At 38.5% G+C, this 18409-nt stretch overlaps 1 protein-coding gene across 1 annotated transcript; it reads left to right on the plus strand.

Annotated features, from left to right (window-relative positions):
- Window positions 1-2756: 2756 nt before the first annotated feature.
- LOC127899285 (geraniol 8-hydroxylase-like) lies at window positions 2757-11508 on the plus strand. The gene is made up of 4 exons (XM_052432633.1): window positions 2757-2900; window positions 6622-6624; window positions 10604-10727; window positions 11039-11508. Exons 1-4 carry the CDS (start codon window positions 2757-2759, stop codon window positions 11506-11508), a joined length of 741 nt encoding a protein of 246 aa, XP_052288593.1.
- Window positions 11509-18409: the final 6901 nt, after the last annotated feature.

An 18409-nucleotide genomic window follows, 5' to 3' on the forward strand; every position in this document is an offset into this window, starting at 1 on the left:
ATTAAAAATTAACATTTTTTTATTTTTAGGGTTAAATTGGTAATTTAATTAATTTTTTTTATTAATGTCCAAACAAAAAAATTATTATAAAAGGGTAATATTATAAAAGTAAGTCAAAAGAAATAAAAAGTAACGGTAGGGGTATCAATACTTTAACAGCAGGGATGTTTCGATGCATTTTTAAAAATATAGGGACTAAATGGATACTAATCTTAAAGTACAGGGACTAAATGAGCTTTTACCTTGTACATTTTACCCACCCTTCTATTTTTTTTAAAGTAATTAATACACAAATAAATTTAGATTAAACAAAATTAATGATCGAGATCTGATAGATTAGACGATATGATGCATTAATTCCAACCCATTGATGCTATAACATTTATTTTTCTTTATTCTTTCTCCTTTTCGTCAACATTCTTCATTTCCTTAATTTCCTCCATTGTTTTCTCTCTCTATTTTTACTAAGAATCTAAACTCCCTTTCATAGCTATTTTTTTTTCTCTCTCCTTCCCGCCAAGTTTTTTCAGTTTTTCTTATCATCAAATATTGAAAAGATTTTCACTTGCGCTATTGCACAAAGTAAATTAAGATCCAGTGAAGCGTCCCGGGGGGGGGGGGGGGGGGGGGGGGGGGGGTTGGGGGAATAAATAAAACATCCAATTGATTGTTGAAATATGTAACTTTCACTTTTGAATTAACCACTAATTACAAAATCAGTAATATTTTTAATTATTGTTTAGTAGAATTTTGCATTACACTCAAAATAGTCTTGTCGTGTAAATTCCTCTCTACATGCCTAACTAAAGAATTATTTTTTCGTCGTTTCTTTAAATTTCTTTTACAATTTGTCCATCAAAGACTAATTAAGTCAAGTTCATATTTTTGAGTTCCATGCTCAAAACAATTAAGCTTGAAATTAAACGATTTGGTTTTCTTTGCCTGCATCTACACGTCAAAGGAAAAGATGTTACTGGACATGATGAGATAAAGAGGAGACAAAGAATGGGACGGGAACTAGAGAAGTCCTTTGGACCCAAAATGAGAGAAAAAGAAGAAAAAAAAAAGAAAAGAAATAGATTTCAATACACATATTTTTCATTTTATTAGTGTATGTTTTTATTTTCTTTTTTTAATAATTTAGTGATATTTACACTTTGAGAAAATGAGAATGCACTCACTAGAGATCTATTTTTATTTATTTTTTATTACAAGTTATTTAATACAAATTAAAAGAACATAATTGTCAATATATAAATACAAATTTATATAGTGAGTTCCCTTCTAATAAGGAAGTCCTTCTCTTATTGAAATGAAGACCAAACTAAAATATGGAATAATTTGAAAAAAAAATCATATTGAAAATATAATTTATTTTATGTAAATAAACCATAAAGTTCTTTGATAGTAGTAAGTGTGATTTATTCTAAAATTTTGATGATAAATGTTTATCATAAATTACTAATTTTGTAGAAAAAAAATAATAATTAAGCTTGTATATGGTAGGAAAAAGTATGTCAGTAACGTTGCAATTAAATAATTTATTGAGCATTTAGCATTAATTAGTGAATTAAACTTTTTTATCTAATTTTATTCAAACATAAATATTTGATAAATTCTTGATGTTTAAGTTAAAATCAACTCGCATAAAATAGCTAAATTACTGAAATTAAAACAAGTTTAAAGTATTAGATAAGTAAAAACAAACAGACAATAAAAAAAACGGCCATTTCAATTCATGTAAAATTTATTTCCGTAAAACACAATTTTTTTTTATCTTATTGTAGGACAAACTATATTATTCCCCTTGCATCAATGAAATTATAAAGATAAATATGTCAAAATTATTTAATTTATTTAAATTTTGAGATAATAAATACAAGCATGGCTCTAAATTCAAATCTCATGCTAATGTAAAATTAATGGTTATTATCTTTTTATTACTCCAACTATGTCAAGGTAAGGGGCGGAGCCCCATTCAGACCAAAAGGTGCCAAGGCACCTGAATATTTTTGAAAAATTAATGAATCCCAAATAAAATATGATAATATCAAGAGTTTTTGGTGTAAAATCTTCATTTTGCCCCTTGCAAGACTGCACATTCTCTCATCAATTTTAAACTTTAGAGAAAAATGTCGTTTAATTTATATGATCTCACAAATATTAATTCTGATAATAACTTGTACCTTTACAATTATTGATATATTTTTTAACAAATTCTTTTATCTTTCCTTTGCCAAAAACAAGTGAGCAATTTTATTTTTTTTGATGTTTTATAAACTTCTTTTTTTATTTACATTAGTATTATTATTTTTTTAATAGGAAAAAAGCTTTTATTCCATGAAAATAAAACTATTACATGTTACGGCTTATTCAATTGAAAAAAATCATTTAAGTATGAAAAAAGTATGTATTTCACTACGTTACTGTTAATTGACTCGTAAAAAATTTCGATATTGCCCTTATTTGATTTTTCCTCATCCGTCGGACGTATCTTGGACGACGAGTAAATTACATGTAGATAAGGTGGGAAGTAGGAACAACTCCAACTCAACTCCAATTCAACTCCATTTCATTTCACCTTGAAATAGCAGTGAAAGCAACTTCCAGTATCCAGCAACTATAAAAGAAAGTGAAGGAAGGGACGGTGTTGATGAAAGTTTCAAATAAAGAGAAATCAAAATATTAGCTTCAATTCAAAGATGAATTTGTTAATTTCCTTCGTACTATGGCTTGTATTCACATTGTTTTGCGTGATGGCTTCAAGTTTCAATTCCGGTGGACGACGAAAACATCTTCCACCGGGACTAAGGCCTTATCCGGTGATCGGAAACCTGCTTCACAAGTCACTGGCAAAGCTTGCCAAGATTCATGGCCCTATAATGAATCTAAGACTTGGGGTGCGTTTGAGTTTTAAGTTCGGTAGCTGTAGCTTAAAAGTTACAGTATTAAAGTATTTAGTAAACACTAACTGTTGTACTTTGGAAGTTATGCTGATATGATTTTTCACTAGTATTATAAAAAATCTATCATATTTTTAATAATTTTGTCAAAATTTATATTTATTACATATTACTAACTTTTGTTTCATAGTTATAATTTTTTTTCCACAGCAGCTGTAATTTAAAAGGTACAACACCTCAATCCCAAACACACGACACACCCTTAGCCTGGTGACCACAGTAGTGGTTTCTTCTCCAAGCACGGCCAAAGCTATCCTTAAAGAACATGACTCATTATTCTGCGATCGAAAGGTCCCTGAATCAATCTTGTCCTAGCCATACCAGCACCATGAATTCAGTTTGGTCTGGCTGCCAGTCTCAACACTGTGGAGAAGTTATCGAAAAATGTGCAACATGCATATTTTCAATAGACAAAAACTCGATGCTAGTCAGGACCTCCGGCACAAGAAAATCAAAGACCTTCTTACTTATGTTGAAGAAAATTGTCGTGCGGGTAAGGCAATAGATTTTGGCCAAGCTGCTTTCAATACGTCAATTAATTTGTTACCCAACACAATATTTTCTATTGATTTGGTTCATCCCAATGAACGAAAGTTTAAGGATACAGTTTGGGGTATGATGGAAGAAGCAGGAAAGCCTAACTTGTCCGACCATTTTCCTCTCCTCAAAAAGCTTGACCTGCAGGGGACAAGGCACCGCAACACACTTTATGCTGGCGAGATGTTCGAGGTGTTGGTTCGCTTGATTGATCAATGATTGAAGAAAAGACAAGAACATGGTTGCAGTATTAGCATCAAATCCAAAGATATGTTAGATACTGTCCTCAATATTATCCAAGACAAGAGTGAAAATGTCGTGGTTTAGACCCAAATTACCGAGACCAAACTCACCCCAAGAACACTTATCTCACTGACCATGACCCAAGATTTACCATGAATCACTCAACACACTAAGAATCAAGAATAAGAAACAAATCAAAGACAAAATGCACACGAATTTAAGTGGTTCAGTACCAAATTAATGATGCCTACATCCACTGGAAACAAGCACTGTGGTTTCACTTCTTATTGCTTTCAAGAGTTATAGAGAGCATTAACACAAACGGAGAATACAAGCTTTTTCACAACTCTCTCTCACATTCCCTTATCAATGTTCTCTCTCGTATATGTTTGTTGCAAACCCAGAACTCCAGCCCCTTTTATCAACTGATTCTGGATCTTTCTTCATCAGCTGCTTTTCCCACTAATTCTAACAGACTCACCAACCTCAGTCACGTGCTTGCAGCATGTCTTTAGAGCAGGCTTTGAAACGGCATCTTAATTAGTCGTTTCAGGTGACTAAGTATTTTCTTCAGCTCACGTGTCAGACATGTGAGCTACTTATTTCATTGAACGACATTCTTGACCATGTCGGTTTCATTCCAAACTCTTGGTAAACGATATTTCATGCTAACAAGAAATCAATATATGACATGTCAGGACGAAGTATTTAGTTCACATTTCAGCAGAAAAGATTGACACAAAACATATTGCTGATGCGAGATTCTGGTTGCCTTCTCTACCAAGACTAGGAACTCTGCTTGATCAACTCTACCACGACCAGGATCTCTCCTCGTAAGGTTTCTTCTCCAAAAGCTCCTGCGTACACAAAAGCAGGTAAGAGTACGCCGGTTGTTTTCCTGGCGTAAACCCTCCAACACTCAAGTCAGATGTGAAGGTTCTGGGAATATTTGCCATGAATCTTATGGCTTCTCTTTAGTCTCAGTTCTTAGAGCTCTTTTTTCTTAGTTCTAATAGCAAAAATTCTAACCCTTTTACCTTCGCTGGCTACCTTTTTATAGGCTTCCTCTGAATCTCGGTCTTCCGTAGTCCACGCCCATTATTCTCCCCACCCTCGGATGTGGATGCCCCATTGTCGTCATTGTGGGCGAATGGAGATGGACTTCGTGCCTTGATTCTTGGATAGGAATGCACGTCTTGCCAACTATCATTGACCGGGTCTCCTCGCCTCGACCCCTAGCAGGAATGGCCTTATGCCTCTAACAGGAGTTCGGCCTCGTGAATGGCATATTTGTGGACGAGCAGAATATTCCTGCTCCTGTTCCCCTGCTACCAGGCTCTTACAGGACACACCTGTTCGCAGAACTCTGCCCCCAAATATCTGCTCATCACGTCTGGTCTCGTTGAAGTATTTCCCTCAAACACCGGTCCCCCAGTTTCTGGTGTTGGGTAATGTAGTGGACCAGCAGTAGAAACTCATCAGTTCTGATTTGCGCGGGATAGGAAGAGGTCTTGGGGAGTCGTGTCGCATTAAATTGCGGGTGAGGTGATGTGGCAGAGATCTGTCCCTCCATTTGAATTTCAAACCAGTGGCTATGCGACCCTTGGAACTCGTGCCCTTAAATGCTGACAGCCCGTGGGTTTATTACTCATTAAGGAACCTAAAAATCCCAAAGACGAAATTCATCTCTCAGCCCTCTTCTACTTCTCTGGTGACTGAAAACCCTTTTTCCCTCGACGTAGAAGCTATCGTCCCTGCCTCTACTCCGCCGGGCCTCGACTGCAGGTATTACTTCTATTTTCTCGTTCCTAGATTGCTATAGAAAATTTCCTTTCCCTTTGTTTTGTTTGGGTAGTGTTTGGTGATATTGCTCTGGTCGTAGTTTTAGGAGATGTCAAAAGGTAAAGAGAAAGTCATTGAGGTTGATGATGACAAGTTAGATTTTCTGCCTAGTCTGCTCACTGATCCTGCCTTTGACCCCGGGATCCCCTTAAAACTCATTAGACCTAGTGTTGGGACTAGCGCTAGGAGGATGTCCCCCCAAACAGCCTCCTTGAGCAGAAACAGCGGTGAAGAGGGGTCTTCAGGCTCGGAAAACACCCTGAGTGAGGATCGAGGAGGTGATTCTGGTGAGGTATCTCCATCAGGAACATCGCGACCAGAAGAGCGGAGTACATCAGGAGGTAGAGCCCTATCACGGGATTACGCCATTGATTACATGACGTGCACGACCACGTTTGACGAGCTCACTAACCTCCGGCTTAGGTATAGTATTCCTGGTGAAATACCTCTTAAGATCCCAAGAAAGAAGGATACCTCTAGCCGGCCTCCTAGGGGATATGTCACCTTGTTTTTAGAGAGTTTTAAGTATGGATTGAGGTGTCCCTTGCAACCCTATTTTGCCCGAATTCTTAACGGGCTAAATCTAGCCCTTGGTCAGCTGAACCCCAACGGGTGGAGAGTGCTTTCTGGTCTGTTCATACTGTGGGACAAGTGTTGCCAAAGCGAGCCCACGGTCGACGAGGTGAAGCACCTGTACCAGATGAAAAGCAGCCCCAAAGATGCGGGCTGGTATTACTTCCAATCAAGTACCAAGACCAGGAAACCCATAACCGACCTTCCTACTGGTGGTGGTGGGAATTGGAAGAAGAAGTTCCTTTTCACTGGGGGTCCCTGGGGTCAAGTTGCACAGGTTGATGGGAAGGATTTACGCGTCCCACCCCGTTTCGTGGTCCCAGGTTGCCTGCTCGTAATAGATGTCTTGTCTCCCTAGTTGTTTTCACTTTACTGGTTTGTCTCTAACTAAATGTTTGTTTGTATTGCAGGTTCTTAGGGTGTTCACTTCCCGCTCAAACCTCACCAACTCAAACGGGTCGAGGCTGTACTGGCCAACTCCTGCTCGAGCCGAGAGCTAATAACTACTTACAACTTGCTCGAGTCTCGTTTGGTGCCTCCCGGCCACAAGATGGAGGATGCTGTGATTGGGGCTCTGACTAGGAAACGTTCTCGACCACCAACAACCAAGCGGGACCAGAATAAAGATGCTCCTACTGCAAAGCGGGCGAACATCGTGCAACAGATTGCTCCCTTGCAGACTCTACCTCATCCTCCTGCCAAAGTCGGAGAGACTAGTGGAGCTGCCACTGATCCTGCTTCCTCTTCTCCTCCTGTCGGGCCTAGATCTCGTATATCTGACCTCCGAGCAGAACACTTGGTCCCATATCTCAACGAGCTATCTAAACTCGTGAGCAAGAAGGACCTGGAGGACTTTGATGGCTGCACCCTGGGTGAGCTGGTGGGGGCCATGTAGTATAGCGCTTTCCACCTCAGCTGCATGACCACTTATTATAAGGCTAAGGTCGACCGTTATGACCGGAAGATGAAGGAGGACATTCAATCGGCGACGAGCAGGGCTGACGTTGCCGAGAAGAAGGCAGGAGACTTGAACCTCGAGAATCTGAAGTTGATTGAGCGAGAACCTCTTGCTCAAGCGAAGGCCATTACCCTCGAGGACGAGCTGGCCAAGGTCAAGGAGGATCTGCAAAGGCAGAAGGCTATGTATGAAGCTCAGCTTGAATCTCTCTGCGATTCCCACCGAGTTCAGGTCGAGAACTTGGAGAAGGAGGCTAACAACCAGTATGACTAGGGACTTCATCATTCGTATCGTTGCATCATGGCCGTCCTCGGGAAGCAGCATCCTGATCTGCAGATGGATGACCTTGCAGCTGGTGTTGCCCAACATATGGATGAGGATGCGGCAAAGGAAGATGCCGAAGGGGTGGAGCCAATTGTAGTTGAGGAGGAAGACTCTCCTCCTTGTGCCATTCCTGTTGATGTGGGTGAGGCAAGCACCCCCCCGGACGCAACTGGTGATACTCCCCCAGCACCTGAGGGGGACCAACCAACTGAGGTTACTCGGCTTACTGACCCGCCATCTTCTTAAACATGTCTCTTGTATTGTAATGAACAATGTTTGCGGAGATTATCTGCTTTATTACTTATTAACAAATTAATAAAAATATTTTTGATTATTTTCTTGTGTTGTAATTACGTGTTATTTTTCCGTTTGAGAGTCGGCTCGTCTTCGTCTAGTCGAGCAGGCTCTGGCTTGGCATATGGTTTTGCCACATGCCTTAGAAAATTCTTCAATGCTTGGGATTCTGCTCGCCTTCGCGCGATCGAGCAGATCCTGGCATGCTTAGCTTCTGGTCTCGCCATAAACAGGCTTTGAGACTTGACGAACCTTTGCATGCCTTAGAAAATTCTTCAAAGTTTGGGATTCTGCTCACCTTCGCGCGGTCGAGTAGATCCTGGCACACTTGGCTTCTGGTCTCACTATAAACAGGCTTTGAGACTTGACGAGCCTTTGCATGCCTTAGAAAATTCTTCAATGCTTGGGATTGTGCTCGCGTTCGCGCGGTCGAGCAGATCCTAGCATGCTTGGCTTCTGGTCTCGCCATAAACAGGCTTTGAGACTTGACAGTTGACTGAAATTCCTCTTCGATTCATTTATTGTTGAATTCGGCTTACATGAGATTGTTTTGACATAGCATAAATAACAACAAACACGAACAGAAATAACTTGAAAATATGGACAATTCTTACTGGAAATATTTCTTGAGGTGTGCTGCGTTCCATGGGCGTTTCACCTCGCGGCCATCCGAGCGAACCAGCTTGTAAGCTCCGGGTCCAACTAGCTGCTTGACCCTATATGGCCCCTCCCAATTTGGTCCAAGTACTCCCTGAGCCGAGTCTTTCGTGTTCCGATTCACTCTTCTTAACACCCAATCTCCGACCTTGAACTGCCGTACATTCACCTTTTGGTTATAATACCGAGCAACCCTCTGCTGGTAGATGGCTGATCGCTCGGCTGCTTGCTCCTTCTTTTCCGTTAGCAGATCTAGATTCAAACACATCTGCTCGTCGTTCTCCAATTCATTGAAATGATCTGTCCGGTGTGTGGTCATCCCTATCTCGGCTGGTACGACCGCTTCATGTCCGAAAGCCAAGGCGAACGGTGTCTCCTCAGTTGCTGTTTTGTGGGTTGTCCTGTATGCTCATAGAACACCTGACAGCTCATCAACCCATACACCCTTTTTTGCTCCAAGCCTGGTTTTCAAAAGCCTCTTCATGAATTCCCGAAGGGTTTCTTGTTCCCCCTGCTTCATGCTTTTCAACTCCATCATGTCATCTTCTGGTGCCATTGCCCCACGAAACTACTCTGCAAATTCCTGGCACATCTGCTCGAAGGTTTTAATGCTCCCCCGAGGAAGTTTCCTGTACCACTCGCGTGCACGTCCCTCAAGGGATAGTCGGAACACCCTGCACCTTTGGGATTGAGATAATCCTTGTACCCCAGTTATGTCGTTGAAGCGCTCTATGTGCACCAGCAGATCAGTTCGTCCTGAATATCTAAGATCTGGGAGGCGGAAATCTCTTGGAATAACTGCCCTCATGATCTTTGCTGCGAGCGGTGATTCTCCGTCCAGCATTATCTTCCAACCAGGAGCTCTGCTCCTTCCTTGCATGTCATCAATTATCTGCGCTAGTCTGCGCACTTTCTCCTCCAGTTGTACTGCACGACCAGGGTCACGTGCTGCAACTTGATCCCGCTCTTGCTCTACATCATGCAAGTGTTGCCTCAACTTTGTCTCCTCTGCATTCACCACCCCGTCGTCCTCGTCAAAAATCTGTCTTGCCGGGGATTGCACTTCCTCTCTATGAATTTCTCCCCGCAAAGATAGGTTACCTCTCTCACCACCAAATCTCCCGGTGGTTTGACTTCTCCTCGTACTATCGTGACCTGGTGCCACTCCACCACCTCTTACCCTTTCCTCCTGAGTTCCCCTTCGTTCACTCCGCAGCTCATGTAGGATGGTTGTCAGGGTCTCCATCTGCTTTTCCATCCGTTCCATCCAGTCGAACATGGATTTTTCCCGTGCTTCACTGGCTATCTCCCTCAGCGTCACGGAATCGTTAAGCCTCATATCACCCCCTTGTGCACTACTTCCTCCTGTCTCCATTGCTTTTCCACTTGCTTCACTCCTCTTCTTGCTATCAACAGAAGCTTTTTGATCAGCTCTCCACAGACGGCGCCAAAATGTTGATGCGAGATTCTAGTTGCCTTTTCTACCAAGACCAGAAACTCTGCTCGATCAACTCTACCACGACCAGGATCTCTCCTCGTAAGGTTTCTTCTCCAAAAGCTCCTGCGTACACAAAAGCAGGTCAGAGTACGCCGGTTGTTTTCCCGGCATAAACCCCCCGACGCTCAAGTCAGATATGAAGGTTCTGGGAATATTTGCCACGAATCTTATGGCTTTTCTTTAGTCTCAGTTCTTAGAGCTCTTTTTTCTTAGTTCTAATAGTAAAAATTCTAACCCTTTTACCTTCGCTGGCTACCTTTTTATAGGCTTCCTCTGAATCCCGGTCTTCCATAGTCCACGCCTATTATTCTCCCCACCCTTGGATGTGGTTGCCCCATTGTCGTCATTGTGGGTGAATGGAGATGGACTTCGTGCCTTGATTCTCGGATAGGAATGCACGTCTTGCTAACTGTCGTTGACCGGGTCTCCTCGCCTCGACCCCTAGCAGGAATGGCCTTATGCCTCTAACAGGAGTTCGGCCTCGTGAATGGCATATTCGTGGACGATCAAAATATTCCTACTCCTGTTCCCCTGCTACCAGGCTCTTACAGGACACACCTGTTCGCAGAACTTTGCCCCCAAATATCTACTCATCACATCTGGTCTCGTCGAAGTATTTCCCTCAAACACATATCAAGCACTTGTTTGCGGTAATGTTTCTTCTTCTTAATTTCTAGTACAAATTACAAGTTAATTAACATAGTTCATATACAGGATTTGCTTATTGCGGGGAATGACACAGCTTCAATTACAATGGAATGGGCAATGGCAGAACTACTGCACAACCCTGAGGCTCTATCGAAAGTAAAATTGGAGTTAGAACAAATAGTTAGTAAAGGCAAATTAGAATATGATCAACAGATTTAGAGTGTTTGTTTACAGAGAAAATCTGAGTGAAAATGAGAGAAACTTTAGCTAAGAATATTCATTTTATTCAACTTAATAATAGAACGAGATTACAAAGCTTATATACTGCTATCCAGAATCATCTAAACACATACATCATTTTCACGTGTATTTTATCTTTCAGAAAAGCTGAATAACAAGCTTAACAAACTCACAATTACTTGCTGACTGGACTGCCACATCACCATAACTAACTTAACTAATCCAAACAGTTAATCACAGTTAACACATATTCTTATCAAGGCAACCCAATTGAGGAATTTGACATCACTTGTTTTCCTTATCTACAAGCAGTTATTAAAGAAACTTTTAGGTTGTACCCGACAGTTCCCTTATTAGTGCCTCGTAAAGTCTCAGAAGACATAGATATTGCAGGCTTCGTAGTGCCAAAAGGTGCACAAGCTTTTGTCAATGTGTGGGCTATTGGCAGAGATGAAAGTATATGGGACAACCCTTGTTCTTTTATACCCGAGAGGTTCTTGGGGTCAGATGTTGATTTCAAAGGCCAGAATTTTGAGCTAATCCCCTTTGGAGCTGGGCGGCGAATTTGTCCTGGTTTGTCATTGGCGATCAGAAGGTTGTATCTAATGTTGGGTTCACTTATTAATTCTTTTGATTGGATGCTTGAAGATGAGAACATGGACATGGAAGAAAAATTTGGCCCCACCATAAAGAAGGCTAAACCCCTTCGTACTATCCCTATTGCCATTTAGTCCCATTCTATATTTAGCTTTTTGTCCCGGTGGAGTGAATTTAGTTTTAGCAAATGAAGCACTATGTTGTTGCTATGTCCTCATTGTTGTTGTTTATCTATTTTTCTTATTATTTATTAGCAACTATCTCGATCACCTAAATCCACTTTTTTGAGCGAATCAATATTGTAAGCAAATAATATGTAGAACATTGAATGACAAAGGAAACAATGTTTTTGGTCACGATATTTTTTAGCCATATAAGCCAAAAGAGATTGTTATGGAAAATGTTCTGTTTACTTTAACAAAGTTTGACAGTAAACAAGAAAATTTCATGACTAATGATTTCTTTAAGCCAAAGCTTGTTTTTCTTTGGCAGATGCTTGTTTTAGCCACAAAAAACATGGCCAATTCTGTTGAATCTAGCCACAAAATGATTTTAAGAATAATTGAAGTTTCCTTCGCATTAAAACGTCTATGAAAGCAATGAAAGCAAACTTGGCAGAGAAGACATGGGAATCTAATTGTCAAAATGTCAGCTTTGTTATATGAAATTGGTAAATGAAGTGCGCAAATTGTGATGTCAAAAATACCTGTTCGGTCTGGATTTGGATTGGACCGGGCGATGGGAGTTGGGTAATATCCAGTTCAGGGTTCAGGTCAGGAAAGTTCTCGGCTTGCTTGATAAGCCTAAGGTCCGGCCGCAACTCGAATTTTATAAAAGATAATATAAAATATATTATTTTAAATAATTATATTTATTTAGCCCATGTATTATATGTATTTAAAATTTTAAACATTTAAAGTTTATATTTTTATGTAGTTTCATTAATATAAAATTTAAAAATTATAAAATTATAAAATAAGAAAGAATATCTCTCATGGTTGGACTTTTGCGGTAGAAGTAATTAAAGGGTTAAGGATTTAAAAATCCAAGGGAATCTATTAAAAAATTTGAGGGTGGGATAGAATGAGGCAAGTGATAAGTATATTTACAAATGAGAACTCTTACATATTCTAATATACATGTTAATTCTTACATATTCTAATACATATGCTCCTAAGAGTTTGAGATATTTTTAAGTAATTTTATTTAGTTGGCCACCATATTGTATAGTTTGAATCTAGGGAGATAAAAATTAAAAAAATTTATCTGCGCCTCTGCTCACCCCCTACTTTTTTTTTTTAAATAACAAACTCAAACATAAATTTAGACTAAAAAAATAAATGGCTGATATGTAATGGATTAGATGATATGACACATTACTTTTAACATATTGATGCTATAACATTTTTTTTCTTTATCCTCTCTCGTCTTCATGAACATTCTTGTAAAATTTTGAGTTAAATTTTGTAAGTTAATCCAAATAAGTGAACACAATCATACTCATTACTCACAAGAAAATGACAATTTAAATAATAATCTAAATATGACTCTAACAAAAGGGCGCTTTCCAAGATAATTAAATTGCAATTTTATCTTACATCAAGACTTAGGGTGTCAAAAAAACCTGTATGACTTGGACTTGGTCAATGCAAGCTGTTTATGAGTCCGGTCCAGGTAATACCCAACTTATAGGTAAGGTTGGGCCGGTTTTGAACATCATTCGATAAGCCCAGGATCCGTCCTGGAACCCGAATTTTATATTATGGTAAATAATTTTAGATATCTAAAATTGTAAATATTAAAAATTGATATTTTCATGTCCAATTCTAATGAAATAAATTTAAAATTTATAAAATTACAAAAAAATAAAAATATATACAGATATAATAATACAACATATAAGATCTAGGTATAAAAACCCAGATTAAAAATCCTAGCACAAGTGTCTAAAAGAATATATCCGAGTTGGGTTCAAGCATTGCCATCCCTAGGCTCAGGTTTTGCCATTCCTAATCAAGACAATTGTTTGTATACGGTTGGACTCTTACAGAGGAAGTAATTAATAAAATGGTCAAGTGTGTAAAAATTCAAGAAATAGATTAAAATTTCTAAGGGTGGGATAGGATGAGGTAAATGATAGGAAATATTTATACATGACCACTCTTGCATATTTTAAAACATATGCCTAAAAATAACCTGGTTCAGTGACTTCCAAGAAGCTTTATTTGATTGGTCACCGCATATAGTTCAAATCTTGGAGAGATAGGGATTGAAAAATTGATATGCATTTCTACCCACCCTTCTATTTCTTTTATAAAGTAACTAACACACAAATAAATTTAGATTAAAAAAATTAATGGCTAAGATCTAATGGGTTAGATGATTTGACACATTGATTTCAACCCATTGATGCTGTAACATTATTTTTTCTTTATCCCCTCTTCATCTACGTTCTTCTTTTTCTTCATTTCCTCCATTATTTTCTCTCTCTATTCTCATCTACGTTCTTCTTTTTCTTCACTTCCTCTATTATTTTCTCTCTCTATTTTTACCAAGAATCTGAACTCCCTTTATTATCTATTTTTTTCCTTCTCTATCCTTCCCCTCAAACTTTTTCAATTTTTCTTACCCTCAAATATTGAAAAGATTTTCACTTGTACTATTGCACAAAGCAAAATAAGATCCAATGAAAAGAGAGAAAAAAAAAAATCCAAGGTTGAAGTATGTAACTTTCATCTTTCAATTGAACATTAATTATAAATTCAGTAATATTTTTAAATTACTCTTTAATAGAGTTTTGCGTTATATCCCAGTAGTTTCACTGTTTCGGTGCGCAAATTCCTCTATATGTCCCTCATTTAAAGAACTATTTTTCTTCGGAATCCCTTTTCCTTTAAAATTTCTTCAGTGATACAATTATTTTTCTTCGGAATTAATTTTTAACGGACACATACACACACATGCATTGTCCCAAAGACTAATTAAGTCAAGTTCACACTTTTGAGTTACATGTTCAAAACAATTAAGTTTGAAATTAAATGATTCAGTTAATTTCCTCATCTACGAGTGCGAATCGAAACCAATAGGTATTTCTTTTCAATTGAAATCAGACGATTAGTTTACTTTGCCTGCACCTACACGCCAAAGGAAAAAAAAAACAATGTTAACGGAAATGATGAAGTAAAAAGGAGATAAAGAATGAGACAGAAACTAGAGAAGTCTTTTTTCTGAACACCCCCCCCCCCCCCCCCCCCCGCCCTATTAGCCAAACATGTACATAGATAACTACTCTCTGTTTTAATAACTTATAATCTTATCTTATATAGCTCTTTATCGTTAGCTTGTAATTATCATATAGGCTATGGCTTAACTTGTATTTATCTTATAGGCTGTGACTTATCTTATAGTGTTTGGCTTATCAGCCAAGTATGCCTGACTTGTATAAATTGTAACGTTACTCATTGATAAATTATTGATTCATACAATTTCTTCATGGTATCAGAGCTCTAGTCTCTAAAGAGCACATTTTTCCTTTTTATAATGGCTGATCAAACAACACCTACTTCTACAGCCATTTCCCCTACCCAATCAACCCAACAATCTACTAGGTATATCTCTATTAATGCTGCTGCACAGCTTCCTTTGAAACTTACACCAGAAAACTATTTTACTTGGCGAGCTCAGTTTTTGTCTTGCTTTCGGTTATGATCTTATCAAATACATAGATGGATCCTTTCCATGTCCAAACCCAACATTAGCCTCTAGCAGTGAAACTATATCCACCCCAAACCCAGCACACCTTCATTGGAAACATCAAGATCAATTGATCTTTCATTCCATCATTGCCTCCTCTTCAGAAAGAGTTGCTCCACTGATTGCTTGTTCCACAATGTCCAAACAAGCATGGGATAAGTTAGCAAGACTTTATTCCAATCCTAGCCATAGCCGTGTGTTTTCACTAAGAGAGTGTCTAGCTCGCCCCCATCGTGGATCACAATCTGTGGTAGATTATCTCAATTCCCTGAGATCTACTGCTGATGAAGTATCATTGATTGATGTACCCATCACTGATGACGATATTGTGGTTCATATTGCTAATGGAGTTGGCGCAGAATTCAAAGAAATAATTGCTGGGGTAAGAACACGTGAAACTGCTATTTCCTTTGACGAGTTATATGACAAGTTGGTTGATTTTGAAGCAACTTTGAAACGAGCAGATCCAATGTCAATTTCTCCTGTTACGGCTAATGCTACACAACAACAATATAATAAGCATGGTGCAAATCACAAGCAAGGCAACCGTGGCTCTCCTATGCCACATCAAAATGGCCAATTTAATAATGGTCAATTTTCTTCCCAACCCCATAATGCCTCCAACTATCAAAATTTCATCAATAATAATGCTTAATTTCGTAAGAAAGGATCTGGTTATAAGGGATTTTGTCAGCTTTGTGAGCAAAAAGGTCACACAGCCAAAGACTGTCCAGTTTTCTCCTCTCGCAAAAATACTCCGATGTTGAACCACACCATTACATCCAATATGGTTTCCCCAAATTGGCTTGTTGATAGTGCTGCCTCACATCATGTCACAGGGGATTTTAAAAATCTAACTACTGCTTCTCCCTACCAAGGTTCTGATTCAGTTTTAGTTGGAAATGGTACAGGTTTGAGTATTTCTCACACTGGATCTTCCCCTCATACCAAATTTACTTTGCATGATGTTCTTTATGTCCCCTCTATGAATAAAAATCTAATCTCCGTATCTCAATTTTGTGCTTCAAATAATACCTCTATTGAATTCTTTCCTGAATTTTTTCAGGTGAAGGACATGACCACGGGGGCGATTTTATTGCAAGGCCAGAATAAAGATGGAGTGTATGAGTGGCCAAATTCATTCTTTAGCAAATCGTCTTCACCGCTTTCCTGTGTCACTATTAAACCTTCATCTTCCATTTGGCATCAGCGTCTTGGTCATCCGTCAACAGAAGTTTTAAATAATCTTTTGCGTTTTCTTCATTTATCTATTTTTGGGTCTTTAGTTCCTCCATCATGTGAGTCTTGTTTATATAATAAAATTCATCGCCCCCCTTTTGGAGAGTCAACATTGAAAAGTAGTAGTCCTCTTGAACTTGTTTATTCGGATGTGTGGGGTCCTGCTCCTGTTACATCGTTGGATGGTTACAAATATTATGTGATTTTTGTTGATCACTTTACCAAGTATATTTGGCTTTTTCCATTGCAATTCAAATATGATGTCTTTGGTACTTTTGTTCAATTCAAGAACAATGTTGAAAATTATTTTAAGACTATTGTTTCTGTTTACACTGATGGAGGTGGGGAATTTATTAAACTCAAATATTTTTTTCTTAAGTGTGGCATTTCTCATTTATATACACCACCTTATACCCCCACAGCATAATGGAACAGCTGAATGTAGACACCGACACATTGTTGAAACCGGGATAACACTATTGCACCAAGCATCATTACCACCAAAATTTTGGTCATTTGCCTTCTAGACAGCTGTCTATTTAATTAATAGGCTACCTTCTCGTACCATTGGCATGCAATGTCCTTTCCAATTACTATTTAAAGAGACTCCTAATTACAATAAACTAAAAATATTTGGGTGTCTTTGTTATCAATGGCTTCGCCTATACACTCACAACAAATTAGAACCACGTTCACTTCCCTGTGTTTTTCTAGGATATTGCTCTAAAAAAAGTGCCTATAAATGCTTGGAGCCAAAGTCTGAGAAAATTTTTATTTCACGAGATGTGCAATTTGTTGAGTCTGTATTTCCCTGTAACTCAATGTCGATATGATGCATCATTATTTATTTATAACACAAATGGTGTACGAGTCTACTTTCTTACCTACGTTGATGACATTATTATAACGGGGAGCCATAATGCATTTATTTCTCATTTCATTGATGCTCTTTCAGCTAAATTCTCTCTCAAAGATTTGGGGGCTTTAAACTATTTTTTAGGTGTTGAGCTTGTTCAAACAACCACTGGAATTCTCTTGTCACAGCACTCTTACATTTGTGACCTCTTGCAGTGTTTTAGCATGTGTGATGCTAAAGCAGTTGGTACTCCTCTTTCCTCCTCAGTCACACTTCAATTAAATGATTGGGCACCACCAGCCGATTCCACTCTATATCGTCAACTTATTGGAGCCTTACAGTATCTAACGTTAACTCGGCTGGATATTAGTTTTGTTGTCAACAAATTATCTCAGTTCATGCAACAACCTTCACAAATTCATTGGCAAGCTGCTAATCGAATACTTAGATATTTGAAAGGGACAATTTTTCATGGTTTACATCTACGCTCATCTCAGTCGCATTCCTTGATAGCTTACTTTGATTCTGATTGGGGAGGAAATCTTGATGATCGCAGTTCTACTAGTGCCTATGTTATTTATTTTGGAGGTAATCCAATTTCATGGTCATCCAAAAAGCAACGTTCTGTTGCTTGCTCATCTACAGAGGCAGAATTTCAAGCAATAGCTGCTGCTGTTTCAGAAATATGTTGGATCAGGAACTTGTTGGATGAACTTGGTATAAACTTTTCTATGCCTATTCTACATTGTGATAATCTTGGAGTGACATACTTATGTTCAAATCTGATTTATCACTCAAAGATGAAACACATAGAAATTGATTTTTATTTTGTTCGTGATAAAATTGCAGCAGGTCTTCTTTGTGTTTCTCATATTCCTTCAGAAAATCAGTTGGCTGATACCTTGACCAAACCACTGTCTCGCAGTCGTTATATTGCTGCACGTTCCAACCTAGGAGTTCTAGATGGAACACCTATCTTGCGGGGGCGTATTAGCCAAACATGTACATATATAACTACTCTCTGTTTTAATAACTTGTAATCTTATCTTATAGCTCTTTATCGTTAGCTTGTAATTATCATATAGGCTATGGTTTAGCTTGTATTTATCTTATAGGCTATGACTTATCTTATAGTGTTTGGCTTATCAGCCAAGTATGCCTGACTTGTATAAATTGTAACGTTACTC

The sequence above is a fragment of the Citrus sinensis genome, chromosome 8 (assembly GCF_022201045.2).
Source record: "Citrus sinensis cultivar Valencia sweet orange chromosome 8, DVS_A1.0, whole genome shotgun sequence".
NCBI lineage: Eukaryota > Viridiplantae > Streptophyta > Magnoliopsida > Sapindales > Rutaceae > Citrus > Citrus sinensis.

What these genes read in the sequence shown, in the direction of transcription:
- LOC127899285 (XM_052432633.1), top strand. Translation starts at nt 2,757, where the DNA reads ATGGCTTCAAGTTTCAATTCCGGTGGACGACGAAAACATCTTCCACCG. An exon ending in AGAACAAATAGTTAGTAAAG is followed by an intron (nt 10,728 to 11,038) that starts GCAAATTAGAAT and finishes ATTCTTATCAAG; the next exon opens with GCAACCCAATTGAGGAATTT.